A 15,477-nucleotide genomic window follows, 5' to 3' on the forward strand; every position below is an offset into this window, starting at 1 on the left:
TTATCATATTATTTAAATTACCACTGCAAACAGTGTTCTTTATATCCATGCACACGTTCTTAAAGTAGACATATTGTTCTCATGTTCTAGAACATGTTCACATCTTTTAAAATAAGAAAACACATTATTTTTCATTTGTCTTTGCTCCAGCACATCTATTAACCCTCTTTATGAATTGGTCTGTATAAGCAGCTGTCTCTTTAAGACCCCCCTCTCAAAAAAGCCCAGTCTGCTCTGATTGGTCAGTGTTTACAGTCTTCTGCATCTGCTCTGCTGGTGTGATTGCAGCCCGGGGACCACTGAAGCCAAGTTTAGCTGCATTTCTACCATGAATATAACCACAATAAACACTTCTGAACCATAGAGTTTACAACCACACATTTTCCAGCAGGAATCTGATCTGAAATCAGGAGAAATTAGCATCATCAGCAACCAAGATCAAGGGTTTTTCTGACATTTGCCAGAGGTTAATACTGTCACATAATGTTAGCTTTGTATTTGTGTATAAAATCTGAAAACCGTAAAGACTCTGTTTTAGGTTTGTGTTCACAGGTACATTTATGATAAATTATCCACAGAGACGAAGAAAGGAAGAAAGCATTTGTCCTCTTGGACCCTACGCCTATTTTTAGGCCTCTGCTCGAAAATTGCATACCCATACTCAAGAGAGTGTAGATCTCTAACTATAAGGCATATTTGATTCATTTTTTTTTTTTAATAACAGAAACACTTGTGAGATTTGTTTAGATGGGTAAATATTGTGGATATGTTACTGGTTAATAGTAAATGAAGATGGCACACAAATTCAAATTGAAAATTGTCAGGTTTACCTGAAAAAAAAGCAGTTTTATTGTTATTTCTTTTTGTTATGAGGCCCTGGTTAGCCTAAAAACTCTCCCAAATCATAGCACAACAGGTCAGGGGTCTCTCTGCAAATTTCTACTTTGATAAAGTAAAGAATAAAAAAGTTAGAGAGGTTTCAGTACAGAGAATTTAGGCGAGGTCATCATTTTGGATCCAGCTGTTCCAGCTGTTTTTAATTATAGACATAAGGTGACATGAAACAACGCATTAGTCTGTATTTGTCTGCGCTTGCACTGTGTTGTCAGTTTGGTGTTTCTGGGCCTTGACGTATTCAGACAAAAGATGTAAAGCAGCAAATTAGCCAAAAGAGGGCGACCTCACACTGACAGAACACAGAGGTAGAGGCCAGGTGACCAAGATCTAACAAAGCACAACAAATGGAGCAGGCAAGATACCCTATATGTATGGATTAAACAAACAAAATGTAACATAATAAGTTAAATGTAGAGGTGCTGCTTGGAGGATTTTGTAAAGAGACAGGCCAGCTGTTTCCCCCTGCTTCCAATGTTTATGCTAAGCTAATCACCGGCTAGCTCCAGCCCAGGTGTCTCTTTGGATGGAATCCTCTTTCCTCCTCCATGCAACAGATGGGAAGCTGACTGAAAGTTAGCCCACTACCACACAGACACAGTGATGAGGAGAGCCGGCTGTTCTCTCAGTTTCTCCCTGAGTTTGGCAAGGAGAAAATGTTTGAGCAGCATGGATCCTGGATGAAAGCTCCTACCAGCAAGGCTTAGAAGAACCTTGTCTATACAACGGCGATGTTGTGTGGGTGGACACAAGATACTTCTGGCTGATTTCTATGAGGAGTTGGAGCAGCTCTGGACTACAGTTTGGACCAGGGGTTTGTCTCCGGCCCTAAAGCATCCCAGCTTTGTCCTCTTCAACTTATGACAGGCAACTGTGTTACTGAGAGAGCAAATCAGATCACAGACAGAGCTTTGGTGAAAGAATCCACCATCTGAAATGTCCTGGTGGAATTATTTAAAGACAAGAACTTCTACAAACTGCTGCACCAGAAAAGCCATGCTTTTGAGAACGAGATGGTATCCACTTGTTTGCTGCAAAAGGAGGCAAAGAAATAAGTCTGAAGAACCCCAAACGCCTCAAGGACTCAAAGAACGAAATTTGCCAACCACTTACAATGACTAGAAAGGGCCTGAAAAGGGATATTAGGATGGCTTTGAAGGCCTACAGCCACAGAGATCATGAAGCACCTCAAGCCTACTGTGAGCTTTGAAGCTGACACCAAGCCTGGAGACTCCATTTAACTTCAACATCCCCATGAGTGGAAACAGAGCCAAAGACGTTTAGGAACTTTCCAGAAACTGAGATTACAGCAGCACAGTCTAAGAAGAACAAGTGCAGAGTATGGTTAACACCAGTAGGTGGCAGAAATTATCTTGCTTGAAATGATCAAATTCAGTTCAACAAGAAGGGAATTATACGGTAAGACAATCACAGCTTTTTTTTATCAAAATCACTTATATATTTAGAAGTACATTTACTTACATGTACCATTGTAAAAGCCTTGTTTCTCCTTTTATATGCAGCACAATCACTCTTTCCCTGTTTGAGTTGTACTTGTTGGTTAACTGAAAATGATGCTACCACTTTGCACACCCTATTTTTCACATGCTGATTGTTTCGAATTATTATGGAATTATTGATACCCTTTGAATTGAATATTGAAGTTGCACCAATCAATATTTTTATATATTTTAGGTTCACAATTTAACCCTCTTGTTTTACCTCAGTTTGTCACCTGTGTCTTTCCACTCGCTGTAAAATACTTCCTGATTAATTTCAATGGACAAATGTCACTTTTGAAGAAAGGTTTGATTGATTGAAAAAGAAAGATACGTCTCTGTCATGATACAACAGTCATGGTGTCTTGATAATTGACCTCTTTAGGGTAGTGTAACATTGAAACAGCATCACCAGGTTATCCATTATTGGAGGCTTAGCACACTCCCATTAAAAAAAAAACTAAAAAAACAGGGAGGTCTGACCACTAAATCATAATGCCTGATGTTTTCACTGTCTTCCTGGTGGCTTGATTTCCCCATAAAAAACAATAAATCTGTAAACCCTGACTCTAAGCTGCAACTGATTGGACAAGGACTGCCCACTAAATAGAGTAAGACAGAGGACGAGAGGGGAGCTCTGGACATCACTTTGACATATACTGAGCTGACAACAGTTGGAGAATTACGGAATAAATACAAATATATAATACCTGATTGAGGTATATTATTAGGAGTCTTGCATCTTTTCATCATAACTGGAATTGTGATAAGCCTGTTTGCCAGCTGAGAATGGGCAAAACAAAAGAATCTGGAGTGGAGGAGAGACCCAAATGGGACAACAAGGTTCAGTACTTGTTAACATGTATTGGCTTTGCAGTGGGTCTTGGAAACGTCTGGCGTTTTCCCTACCTATGCCAGATCTACGGAGGAGGTGAGATGCTATCATATGATGCTAATTTATGAGCTGCATTATTTTTTTCCCATCACACCATAGTTTAATTAAGTTTGCTCTTGGAGATGTATAAGTTAATTACACGTTTTATCACTTGTGTTATTTTTTAACTGCATTTCTAACACGTTTCAGATTGTTTAATCCAAGATACTGAATTGAATTACAAAAGCATTTTAGATTATTTCTCTGTCTCGGTTGAATTAGTCATTAACAAATGAACTAGGCCAGTTGATGCCAAAATAGTGAGCCTTATCTGGGTTTTATTGATCATGGTGAACGTCAGGAATGATTTCTGCTTGAATGCAGCAATTCCTGTATTTACTTCCTCATAGTCCCCAGAGAGGGCTCTTGTTTCCCAAACCACAGAATCCTAAAGGACCTGGTTCAGGGTTAGGTTGAGTAAACAGCCAATCCGGTAAATGTACATATTCAACTTCTCATATTGATTCTTGGATTCCTGATTTCCACAGGCAGTGAAACAGTCAGCTGACACTCTATTTGACTTCAGCTGAATGACACCTTTTTCTTGACTACTTTAAGCCTAATATCTGTGTAATTTAAAGCAGTGGAGGTTTTAATATGATTTGTTTTTTTTTACATTTTCATCTACCTGACTCCACTCCTGTTTTGGGTTATTTCAAAAAATTAAAAAAAAAAAGTCCAGTGACCACATACTGTCTAAATATATTTAAATTATGAAGGTTTTTGAGTATTGCAGTGCACTTATTTAGCATGGCCTGAAATCTCCCTTATTATGGCTTGATTAAGGTAATTAAAAAGTGTTTGTCATTTGTTTCCCTAACATGGTTCGAACAGCCATTAATCTTAATAAACCTTATTTTAAAATGTTCTCTGCAAAGTAGGTTGATAAAGACAATTAAGTCTGGCTGACGTCTAACTGGGAGGTAAATAACTTCATGTCTTCAGGCGCATTCCTCATCCCGTACCTGATAGCACTGGTGTTTGAGGGCCTCCCCCTGCTCTACCTGGAGCTGGCTATAGGACAGAGGCTCCGCATGGGCAGCATCGGTGTCTGGAACTCCATCTCACCGCTGCTGGGTGGAGTCGGTGGGTTCCCTAGAGTTATTAGCATTTATATTTGGCAGATCTTCATTATTTCACAAGCTGATTTTTTTCTTTTGCGGTATGGAAAATGTGAGTAGGAATTGCCTCCATGTTGGTGTCATTCCTGGTGGGCATTTTCTACAACACCATCCTTGCCTGGGTGCTCTGGTACTTCTTTCACTCTTTCCAAAACCCCCTGCCATGGAGCCAGTGTCCACTCAATGATAACCTCACAGGTAACAAGTCATTCTAGCTGCTCTTGTCGCGTTAATTGTGACACACGGCCATTGCTACTACCACAGTGACAGACGTATTGCATTTCATAGTATAAGTGAGATTATAATGTATCAAATTTAGTTTGAGAATCTACTTCAGTTATAATAAAGTTACAAGAGGCAAGAAGACGATCAGGATCTACATGGCATTTCAGGTCACATTTAAAAGGAAAGCTTCTGAATTTTTATTGTTTTATGGCACAAAGGGATCCAGCAGCACAATATAAAAAAGAGCATAAAAAAGGCGTTTGTCTGCCACGCATAGTGGAATAAGTGACAGGAAAACAGCACAAATAATGGTCTCATTCGTTTTCAATAATCATACCAATATGTTAAAATGTGTTTCATGGTGATACATTTTTTGAATGCTACTTCCCACATTTTAAATTAAACTATGCAGAAACACATTTCAATACTGAACTCAGTTACAAACGTTAATGCATGTTTAAACCAAAATTTAAAAAAACTCAACTTTAAGATTAAACCCTTGTAGAATTTCATAGATTCTGTCATTGCTTTTTGTTTGTTTTGCATGCATCCATAGGCTATAATGTGGAGTGTGTGAAGAGCACTCCAGCGAACTACTTCTGGTACCGCGAGACCCTGAACGTCACACCTGACATCGAGACCAGCGGCTCCCTGCACTGGTGGCTGGTCATCTGTCTGGGCAGCGCTTGGTGTGTGGTCTACATCTGCTTCATCAAAGGCATTGCTTCCATTGGAAAGGTCTGTTTATCTGGTGAATGACCTGGTGAAAAGTCCTATTTCAAAATCAGTCACATACATTTGACATCACTGCTGACATTTAACGTAAGACGTAGAAAGAAAGAGTTAACAAGGGCTGTATTATATGTTTCAGGCTGTGTATGTGACAGCCACATTCCCTTACCTGGTGCTGACTATTTTCCTGATCCGTGGACTCACTCTGCCTGGAGCCACTGATGGACTGGTGTACCTCTTCACCCCTGATGTGAGTTTGACCCCTTGCTGCTATGTCAGATTGTATGCCGCAAACGACGACCTGACATTCTGTGTTTTCGCGCGCTGCAGTGGGAGATACTGAAGAACCCTCAGGTGTGGCTGGACGCTTTCACCCAGATCTTCTTCTCTCTCTCGTTGGCCTTTGGAGGTCTCATAGCTTTCTCCAGCTATAATCCAGAGAGGTAAGGACTAACGCGGCTCCCTCGCTAAAAAAGTTTGGATGAATTGTGTGTGACTTTTTTTTTCTGCTCCGTGTCAATCAGAAACAACTGTGAGAGGGATGCTATTCTAGTAGGAGTAATAAATAGCGCCACATCTATCTACGCCTCCATTTCCATCTTCTCCATTCTGGGATTTAAAGCTAACACCGCCTTCAACTCCTGCGTAAAGGAGTACGTACGCACACACATTGTATGTAATTCTAATAAATCGTTTTTTTTTTGCTTGCTGATACTAATGAGGAATACTTTTTCGGTACTCCATCTACAGAAACATCTTGGCTCTGACCAACCAATTTGAGTTTTCAGACCAGAACATAACAGCAGACAACTATGATCACTGGGTGGAGTATCTGAATCGCACATCTCCAGGTGAGCTGGCCAGTGTGGACCTGAGGCACTGTGACCTGCAAACATTCCTTGACCAGGTATTGTAACTTTAAAAAACGCACCCAGTCTTGGGCATTCTTTTTGCCTGCAGTTTCATTTGTCTAACTTCTGCTCTCGCCTCCCCTCTCCTTCCCTGGAATGCGGCACATCATGTACCGGTCAAACATGAACAGTCAGAGTGTGCTTCCTCGTTACTTTCTTGCCTTTCTTTTATCTTCCTCCCCAGAGCGCTTCAGGTACCGGCCTGGCGTTCATTGTGTTCACTGAAGCAGTGGTAGAGATGCCAGGCTCGCAGATATGGGCCATACTGTTCTTCGTCATGCTCTTTGCCTTGGGTTTGTCCTCCATGTTTGGCAACATAGAGGGAGTACTCACGCCCATCAAAGACCTCAAACTAGTGCCCAAGTGGATCCCGAATGAACTCCTAACAGGTACTTGCAGCTTAAGCTGTTTTCAAGTCAAATGGATGCATGTTTTCCCCTTTAAAGTCCCACTCTGAAAAACGTTTCTTTCTCACATCCTTAGCGGTCATCTGCTTGGTAGCCTTCTTAACGGCTCTCATCTTCACCATGGGTTCGGGGAACTACTGGGTGGAGGTCTTTAACGGCTACGTGGGCTCTGTACCACTGCTAATTATTGCCTTCTTTGAGATTACTGGAGTTATTTATGTCCATGGAATGAAAAAGTAAGCCTTTTCTTCTCTTTGATACGCTGTAGTGTTACTCTGCAGCCTTATGATGATTGAGATCCAAGTGCGTTAAACATCTACTCTGCTTCCCGTATCCTCTGACAGTTTCAGTGAAGACATCTTTTTCATGACTGGGAAGAGGCCCAACATTTTCTGGAAGGCATGCTGGATTGTGATCAGTCCTGTAATGCTTCTGGTGGTGTTGGTTGCCTACGTGGCCATCCAGGCACAGACACACCCCTCCTATCCCGCATGGAACCCGGCCTATGTAAGCAAGTCGACAGTACTGACATGGAGATGTTAAGAATTTAGTGGTACTGAGTCCAATCTTTAATTTATTCTATAAGTATAAATTAGAGAGTTATCCTAAAGTTAGTTGAGCAAAGTGACTTTAAGTTAAGCTAAGCTAAGCTAATCACTAGCAGATATAGATATAGATACAGACAGTGGAATAATTTTTAAAGAGAATCAGCAAATTTCACAAAATTCCAAATAATGTTACAATATTCTATATTTTATGCTTTTTTTTTCTTTTCTTTTTTTCTCCAGGAACTATTCCCACAAACTGAAATGAAGCATTATCCCGACTGGGTGTTTGCCATAATCATCCTCCTCTGTATACTACCTGTGATTTCCATCCCTCTGGTGGCGCTCTACCAACTGATCTGCTCTAGGATCAAGAAATCCTCTGCTCTCATTGACCTAAATCCCTACTGCAATGACGGCTTCGAGGTTGAAACGCAGGAACAGAAGAACCAGAGAGCTTAAAAAAATGTTGCAAGTAACAATGTTACTGCACAGAAAAGCATCCTGCAAAAGTTATTGAGATCTTAAGCTTCCTGCTATTCATAGAGAGACTTTTAATTTATGAGAACTCTTCATCTGTGCAAAGTAAAAAAGACTGAAATGCATCTATCTCATCATTGGACTTACTCATGTGATGGCTGACAATATTTCTGTTAACTTATTCACACTTAAATTATCTTCCAAGTGACGTCATGTCCTCTTTGTGTAAATCAAAGTCCAGAGAGACAAACGGCTGTTGGACGAGGCGGGGTCTAGAAAAGGTATTTGGATGATTTTTAATTATCCATCTTTATTGACCTGGTGGCTGTTGTTTTGTTTTATAGAGCGTGTTTATGACTGAGGTTTATCACTTAAGTTGTTTTATATCAGATGACTAAGGATTGTTTTTTATTATTTCCAGACACTGCACATTTCAATTTTTTTGGGGACATTGAAGATCAGATAAATCCATGTCACTGATTTTAAAACACTTATAACAAAGTGTCCACATTTTGAAACAACTCTGAAGAAAAACAGACAAAACTCACAACATAAACATTTTAGAGACAGTCTGGAATAAATGTATGTATATATATCTATACGTTTGAGTTGCTGAGGGTTTTATGGTTGTGTAATTGAGGCTAGCCAGTAGACTACATCTGGATGGCCAAGAAGTCGGCTGGGGTTAGTGACTTGGCGGACTCTGGCCAGCCTCAGATCCCCCAGATGCTGCTGTGCTTTCCCGTCAAGATGATGACAGCACAGAATGGAAAGATTGTTTTTTTCCCCTCTTTGATGGAGAACTGTAAAAACTATTTCCAGCACCTGTAAAATTGAATTAAAGGAAGCAATAAACTGACTTGTGTACATGTAAGATGCTTGTGTATCTACATTTGTTAGGTTGGGTGTGCCTCTCACAAAGTCCACATTCAAAGGGATTGGCATTCCGAGCAAGTTGTAATGATGATGTTTTCATATTGCTCATTTAGGGAGTTTCTTTTCACAAGGAGGCCGACTTAACTTAACTTGCAAGTTAGTAATCCTGCCTCTAAACGAACACACGTTTTCTGTGCAGTTGATAAAATACCTCTTAGCCATCACACAGCAGCAAGAATATGATTTGAGAGCGAGGTTGTGCCTATTGTATGCATTTATAGCTAATTTATTATTAATATCTCCCGACACAGCGACAGGAACAGTCTACAATTAATTGTCTTTTATTCCGTTGCAGTTATGAGACAACTCTAACCCCCTTACTAAAATCAGTCCTGGAGAAAGGGAAAGTATAGTATTATTGCTTAAATTATTTTATTGTAGACGCATGATGGAGAAATGTTGCCTATGTTGCTGAGCCTGATGAAATGAATTGGCAGTTTCGGCCATATCCAACATCATCTGCAGGAAGTAGGCAGGGTTCTTAGCAACCGTCTGACCAAAGGGCAAACTCTGAGCACACAGATAAAGAGAAAAACAAAAAAACAGAAAACAGATGGAGACAAAAGAGACAAGCCCTGCCCACTCAGATGTTAACAATCAGAGATAAAAAAAGGTAACATTTGTTCTCAGCTCAATGCAATTATTGATTGATAACTCTCCATGTGTTTACTTTAATAGCAGTATTACATTTACTGGCCTGTTTATTCATACGTCAAGGCCTGTGAGCAAATACGAGAGCGGAGGTTACCATAGTGAAGACTTATGTTTATCAGAACTGTATTTTTAATACTTCAGGTGGGTAATGGAAAGAAATAGTTTGCAGTGCCCACTGCCTTTATTTAATCTGAATATTAGACAGTGGTATCTTAGCATACCATGTGACAACAGCAAAAAAAATGCAGTATTAAATTAAGATTGCACTTAAGGTTTGAAAAAGAGTCAAAAGTAAGGTCACTGTCTTTACCTGCATGCATGAAGCAGCACCAGCTTGGAGAAGTTCTTGCAGATCAAGAGAATTGGTCTGATAAGGAAAAGGTATCCATTATTATATGATCAGCACAACACAAAGAAGTTGCAGACATGAAACACAACTGACAATCAAATGCAAAAAAAGTTAATGAAAGGTAAACTTGATGCAAACTAATTATGATACATAATACAGGGCATATTTATCAGTTATGTTTTCTGTCCCCTGATCTGTTTAACCAATAGTTCTGTGCGTATTTACTGTTATTTACTGTCATTCTGCTAGATAATTTGGCCATTATGTGTTGAAGTGAAACATCCCATTGACTCAGTTATCGTGGAACTTGATGAGTTAAAAATTGTTATTTACATCCTGGTTGTTGTTTGAGAGTAACTTCCGCATTAATTTGTAAGAGGAAGGGCATGTTCAAGTTCCTACCTTGGTCTTTGAACCTGTGTCTACCAGCCTATGTCCGACACAGCTTGTCATGGACATGGGAGAGGTTTCTGCCAGAAATCTCCTTAGGTTTATGCGACAAATCTTTTTAATTACGGTTGAACGTAAATATCATGATTAACCTGAAGGCAGCTTCTCCCATGTGGGCTTGCCCCTCTGGATTTGTTTGACCACCTCGTGGTTGTTCTGTGGAATGTTTTGGTTGAGAGTTAATTTCTTCTACTTTCTCAGATTTTGAGACAGTTGAGCAGCTCCTGTTCAGTAAAGGCAGCATACAGCGAATGTGTTTTTGTCATGCAGTATATTTTCACATACATTTGGGTCTTTTTGAACAGTGGAAGTGAGAGGCTTTAACTTTTTTAGCGGGCCTTTTACTTGCTAAGCTCTTCAATCAAAGGCTTTGTTTTTAATGCAATGTTCTTTCCCTGACTTTCAGGTCTAAGGACAGGGCACTTGAGTCTGAGGATAGCCACCAGTTGTATTCCTCATTTGCTGCCCTGCTGAGTAGAACAAGCCTAAAGAAAGGCTGTAGCGCATAGACAGGTCTGCTGTGAGAGAAAATAAAATAGTTACGCATTACTGTCTTACTGCAAAAACTACAAGATAATTTGCCATGTAATATCTTGTCAAAAGATACTATGGTGTTCTATGCAAGATTGTTAATCATCCATGCTAAACTGGGTGTTGTCGCCAATTTTTACGAGGAAGTACAAAGTACAGGAGAGGGGGGGGGATTCACTCAGCTTATAAGAAACCATAAATACAGCAACAAGCCCAGTAACTGATAAAAGAGGCACACTTGAGGCAATAATTGTACAGTAAAACAACAAATGACCGGATGCTTCACCTAAAATATATCTTAGCTGTCAAGTGAGTGTGTGTCCAGCAGTAGTCCACACAACAGGAAGAGGCAGTAAGAAAAAACTAACCAGGGCTTCCGTTTGAAGCCATAAAAGATCTGGGCGATAATTCAATATGATAATTTATCTTTCAATGGAATTATATTGTGATATATGAAGATATCACGAGACACAATTATGTTGTCTAAAGTGATAATAACAAGCATACACCTCAAATGCCTCAGACTAACTGAATTGAGATAGAAGATGTTGGTATTATTGCCCAGCCCTACCATAAAAAACACCAGATACGTCTTTCCTATTTTCCTATTTTGCATTTTAGGTCAATAAGTGGCTAACATTGTTAATTTCAATCATTTTCAGGAGGTCTAAATTACCGGAGTCAAACAGACCCCAAGGGTAATATGTTAATACATTTGAGGACAACAGGAGGGTAAAGAAAACATCTAAATGCAACTGCTAAAAGACCATTTTGAGATTCCAAAAGAGACCATTGTTAACCATGTTTAAAGTTGACTTTAATGGCCCTTACAGACAGTATATCCTATATCCAGATCAGTATTGTTGAAACACGTAATAGTATTTTATTCCCCTTCTTGAAACCAAAAGTTGTGCGTTCAAAAAGAGTGAATAATATGTTACTAGAGTCTCTTTTGTCAAAAAAGGTGATTAATGTGGGGAGGAAAGAAACTGATGCGTCGTATCGCTGTATTTGGAATTTCATTGGCTATATGAAGTGTCAGTCATCAGCACATTCGTTTGCAACTTCGGTGAAGGGGCAGGCACTACCTGGACTACGCGGACTCTCATTGGCTGTTGTCGGCTGAGGACAAGACACGGGGGCTCCTATTGGCTCAACTGACATGTCAATCAAAAGGTTGGAGTGCAGCCGCCATTTTTAAACGTTACAACAGAAGATTAGCATACCTGCCGGCTAATTTGACATAGTTTATTAGCAGTCTGTGTGGATTTAATGATGTATTGAAGTGTTTTGGACTGGATATGTTACTCTATTTCATCTAGACCAGAGGTCTTCAACAGGGGGTCCGCGAAATTTTTCCAAACATGAATCTGTCCATTATTTTAATAGTTCAGTATTGTATGCTAGATAACAGGTATGTTTATGCATGGCAGTGGCACTAATAGGCCATCACTCATTTTCGTTTCCACATTTATGTTTAAAATGAAAATGTCAATTTGAATAGCTTGTATGCATGATTATCATGCAATTGACAGACAATGTTGATATTGGCATTGGTATCAGCTGACAAGGTATGTTTCTAAATGGCAGTGGCACGGCCACCCTACGCACTATACGTTTAAAATAAAAACATGAATATATGAACCTGTGTATTATTTGAATAGCTTAGTATTGAATGCACAATAAAGAGGTATGTTTGACATGGCACTAGGCGCAGTTTAATATAAAACACAATTTTATACAATATAGTCGGGGGTCCCTGCTCCATCGCTCTATCTGTTTGGGGGTCCTTGGCCTGAAAAACGTTGAAGACCCCTGGTCTAGACTGTAACAAGAGCGTTTTTGACGGATGTTATCGATTGGTGAGTTGAAACGTTTGTTTTAATAGCATCTGCTGTTGTGTGTGCAACCACTATCGGATTGAATTTTTGTATTGAATTTTTCAAGTTGATTAAATTTAACTTTTTTGTTGATTCAATTCATTTTTTTGATTTAATCTTTTTAATTTAATTTATTTTATCTTTCATCTGTTCTACCTCCTTATCAATTTTACTCAAAAGGATTTATATCAGATTTTTTTATCTTTGAAAAAAATTATCTTTAGCAGGTAAATTGATGTTCTTGTTTTAATCCTCAATTTGGCCACAAGAGGCTGAAGTGCTCCTCTACCTACCATCGTTCTAAATACGACTAAAATAATTCATGTTTTCTTCCAGGAGAGTTTTTATTGACACAATTTGCTAAAACACAATAATGTATGCACCATGTGTTTAAACTAACCTGGAAGAAATTCTGTTTTTTCGTTAGAACATGAGGTAGAGGTGCACTTCAGCCTCTTGTGGCCAAAGTTAGTATTACAACAACAAACGTGCACAAAAACTATCCGCCAAAAATTCAAGTTAAAATGTTATTTTTCCACCTGGGGATCAAAGTTTTATCTTACTCTATCTCAACATAAAATGTTGGTATCTTCAAATTGCAGTTTTTCCTCTAATGTTGCCCAATAATACCGACAGAAAATCCTCAGATGATTTCACCTACAACAGGCAGCATTCTGGGAAACGTAGTAAACCCTTTTCACACGATGGTGAGCTATGATGTAATCCTGTGAGTGCCTTGCTCAGAGGCACAGCTGAGGCTCTGACGTAGTTCAGGGACGGACAGGAAGCAGCTCTGTGGAACTCATCGGTGTCACATTTCTCACTTTTAGAAAATATAAAAAATATTATTGTTGGTCAGAGGAGAGATTGTTTCCATATGCGTGATACCATCGATTGTTTTAACAGTTATGATTATTATTTTCATTTCACTGAGGATGAGGAAGATAAGGCTGCAGATGAGTTTTTATTCTTCCCGAGTTTAAATATATTATATTGTTTTTACTGAAGCTTCACGAGGCAAAACTACTTTATTTGATTTGTTTGTTAGAGACTAAACAAGAACAGGATGATGTTTATTTATCCCTCATATTTTTAAATAAATTTTTATTTATTTTAATATTTCAAAATAAAATAACTTTTTAATTTAATCAAAATTTTGACTCAATTTAAGTTTTTAATTAAATTTGATATTTTTAATACAAAAACCTTTTACATATCTTCTACATTTAGCTCACTGGCTCAAATGAAGTCTATTTACAGCTGCAATATGAGATTGAAAAATCTGAAACCACTGTTGATACACTAATTATAGTGAAACACTGTACTGTGCTGTTCTGACCAGATGAGGGCGCCATGCGTTCAGAGTAGAAAGAGGAGCCTTCTGAAGAACAAGATGAAACACTGACCTGTATATTGGCCACAAATGAAATACCATTTGTATGTTAACAAAATTAGTATTGAATAACAGAGCAATACATGTCCTAGGCTCATGTGCTCAGTTTATACAACACACAAAAACATCTACAACTTTTAACCTACAGTATATTCTATACACTGCTCATGGACATATAGATACAATGTCCTGTGATGCATGACTCCTTTTACAACCTAATAAGGCAAATCTTACTGATCACCGACTGTGGCTTGAGCAGAAATCAATATTTGAGCTTACGGATATTGACACCGTTCCAGTGAATGCACTGTAGTCAACGCTGTCAGGGCTACAGTATATTGGAAACAAATCTACACGGGAGGGATTGTGGGGGGGGGGGGGGGGCAGAATCTGTCAATGAAAGTGGAACTGAGGTTGTTTTAATGGCACCTGTAGCTTAGAATCTCCACTTAGTATGGATCCTGAGTACGGAACAGATGTGGCAGGTAGATGCAGCTGCAGATGGGCTGGATTGCTCCGTCACTGAAGTCCCAGTGCACAGAGTTTCCTGCACATCAGACGCCAAGTACAAAGTTGCTCAGAGTGTCATTCTAAGTGTCTGTAGTGAGAATAATTCTTCTAACAACCATCCATTTGCTTCGATATCCATATCGTGTGCCTTCCTACGTCATGAAGCAATAAAGCAAGTGTTTTAGAGACAATAGTGTAATGACGTGAAAAACAGGCCGAGTATCTTTGCCTCGATGCTGTACTTTGTGCTAATTAGTAACTGTAAGCATGCTAACACACTGTACTCATATTGTGAACATTATACCTGATAAACATGTTATCTTTTAGGTCAAAGCTCTGCTGTGACCAAGTACTGAGCTGCTCTTATTGTGTTGGATTTGTGAATGTATTCAAAAATCACATTCAAATGTTCTGCTTTGTCTAATTTTTAAGTTTAGTCTTGATGCTGTGTCATGTTACTTTGAAAGATGCTATATAAATGTATATTTAACTGTAATATTACCAGAGTTAACCGTGGATGTTTCTGCCAAATCAATGCACTGAGGTTTCTTTTTCAGAAGAAGTGCCTTAATAACCAAGTCAACGTTGTGAAAAGGAAGTGAGGACTCAATTTTGGATGACTTTGTTTTCATGTCTCATTTAAAAAAGAGATCTTAATCTCAGTGAGACTTCCTGAATAAATAAAGCTCAACGAAGTGAAACCACATCAAGAGATGGCAGCGGTCTTTGAAAATGTAGCTGGTGCCGCATTTAGCTCCTGCTGGCGGTTTTTGTTTTTATGGAATGCTATTTTGTTCTCGCCATTGAGGACTACAATGGAAATAAATATTTCAAAAACATTATTATGCAATCTCCTGGGGGTGAAAGGGATGTTTTGTGCCTCCCAAATTAACATCAGTTCACTGTAAGCACGCCAGACGGTTGGTTTGTTTTACGTGCTGCTGTGGTGTTGGGTGTTAAAGAGTTGGGTTTAGAAGAAACTCACAACCTAATATCCCCCCCACTGCTCCAAATGGAGCCAATAGA

The 15,477-nt window shown here is 39.1% G+C and overlaps 1 protein-coding gene across 1 annotated transcript; it reads left to right on the top strand.

Moving 5' to 3' along the window:
• Positions 1-3,182: 3,182 nt before the first annotated feature.
• On the top strand, positions 3,183-7,730 carry LOC306708588 (sodium-dependent neutral amino acid transporter B(0)AT3-like; the record flags this gene model as incomplete). Its single annotated transcript, XM_079176454.1, has 12 exons — positions 3,183-3,324; positions 4,273-4,413; positions 4,509-4,646; positions 5,230-5,411; positions 5,545-5,655; positions 5,736-5,848; positions 5,930-6,058; positions 6,156-6,312; positions 6,501-6,705; positions 6,800-6,959; positions 7,068-7,230; positions 7,512-7,730. The coding sequence occupies 12 exons, from the start codon at positions 3,183-3,185 to the stop codon at positions 7,728-7,730; spliced, it is 1,860 nt and encodes a 619-aa protein (XP_079032580.1).
• Positions 7,731-15,477: the final 7,747 nt, after the last annotated feature.

Source organism: Pholis gunnellus (assembly GCF_910591455.1).
Source record: "Pholis gunnellus genome assembly, chromosome: 16".
Lineage (NCBI taxonomy): Eukaryota > Metazoa > Chordata > Actinopteri > Perciformes > Pholidae > Pholis > Pholis gunnellus.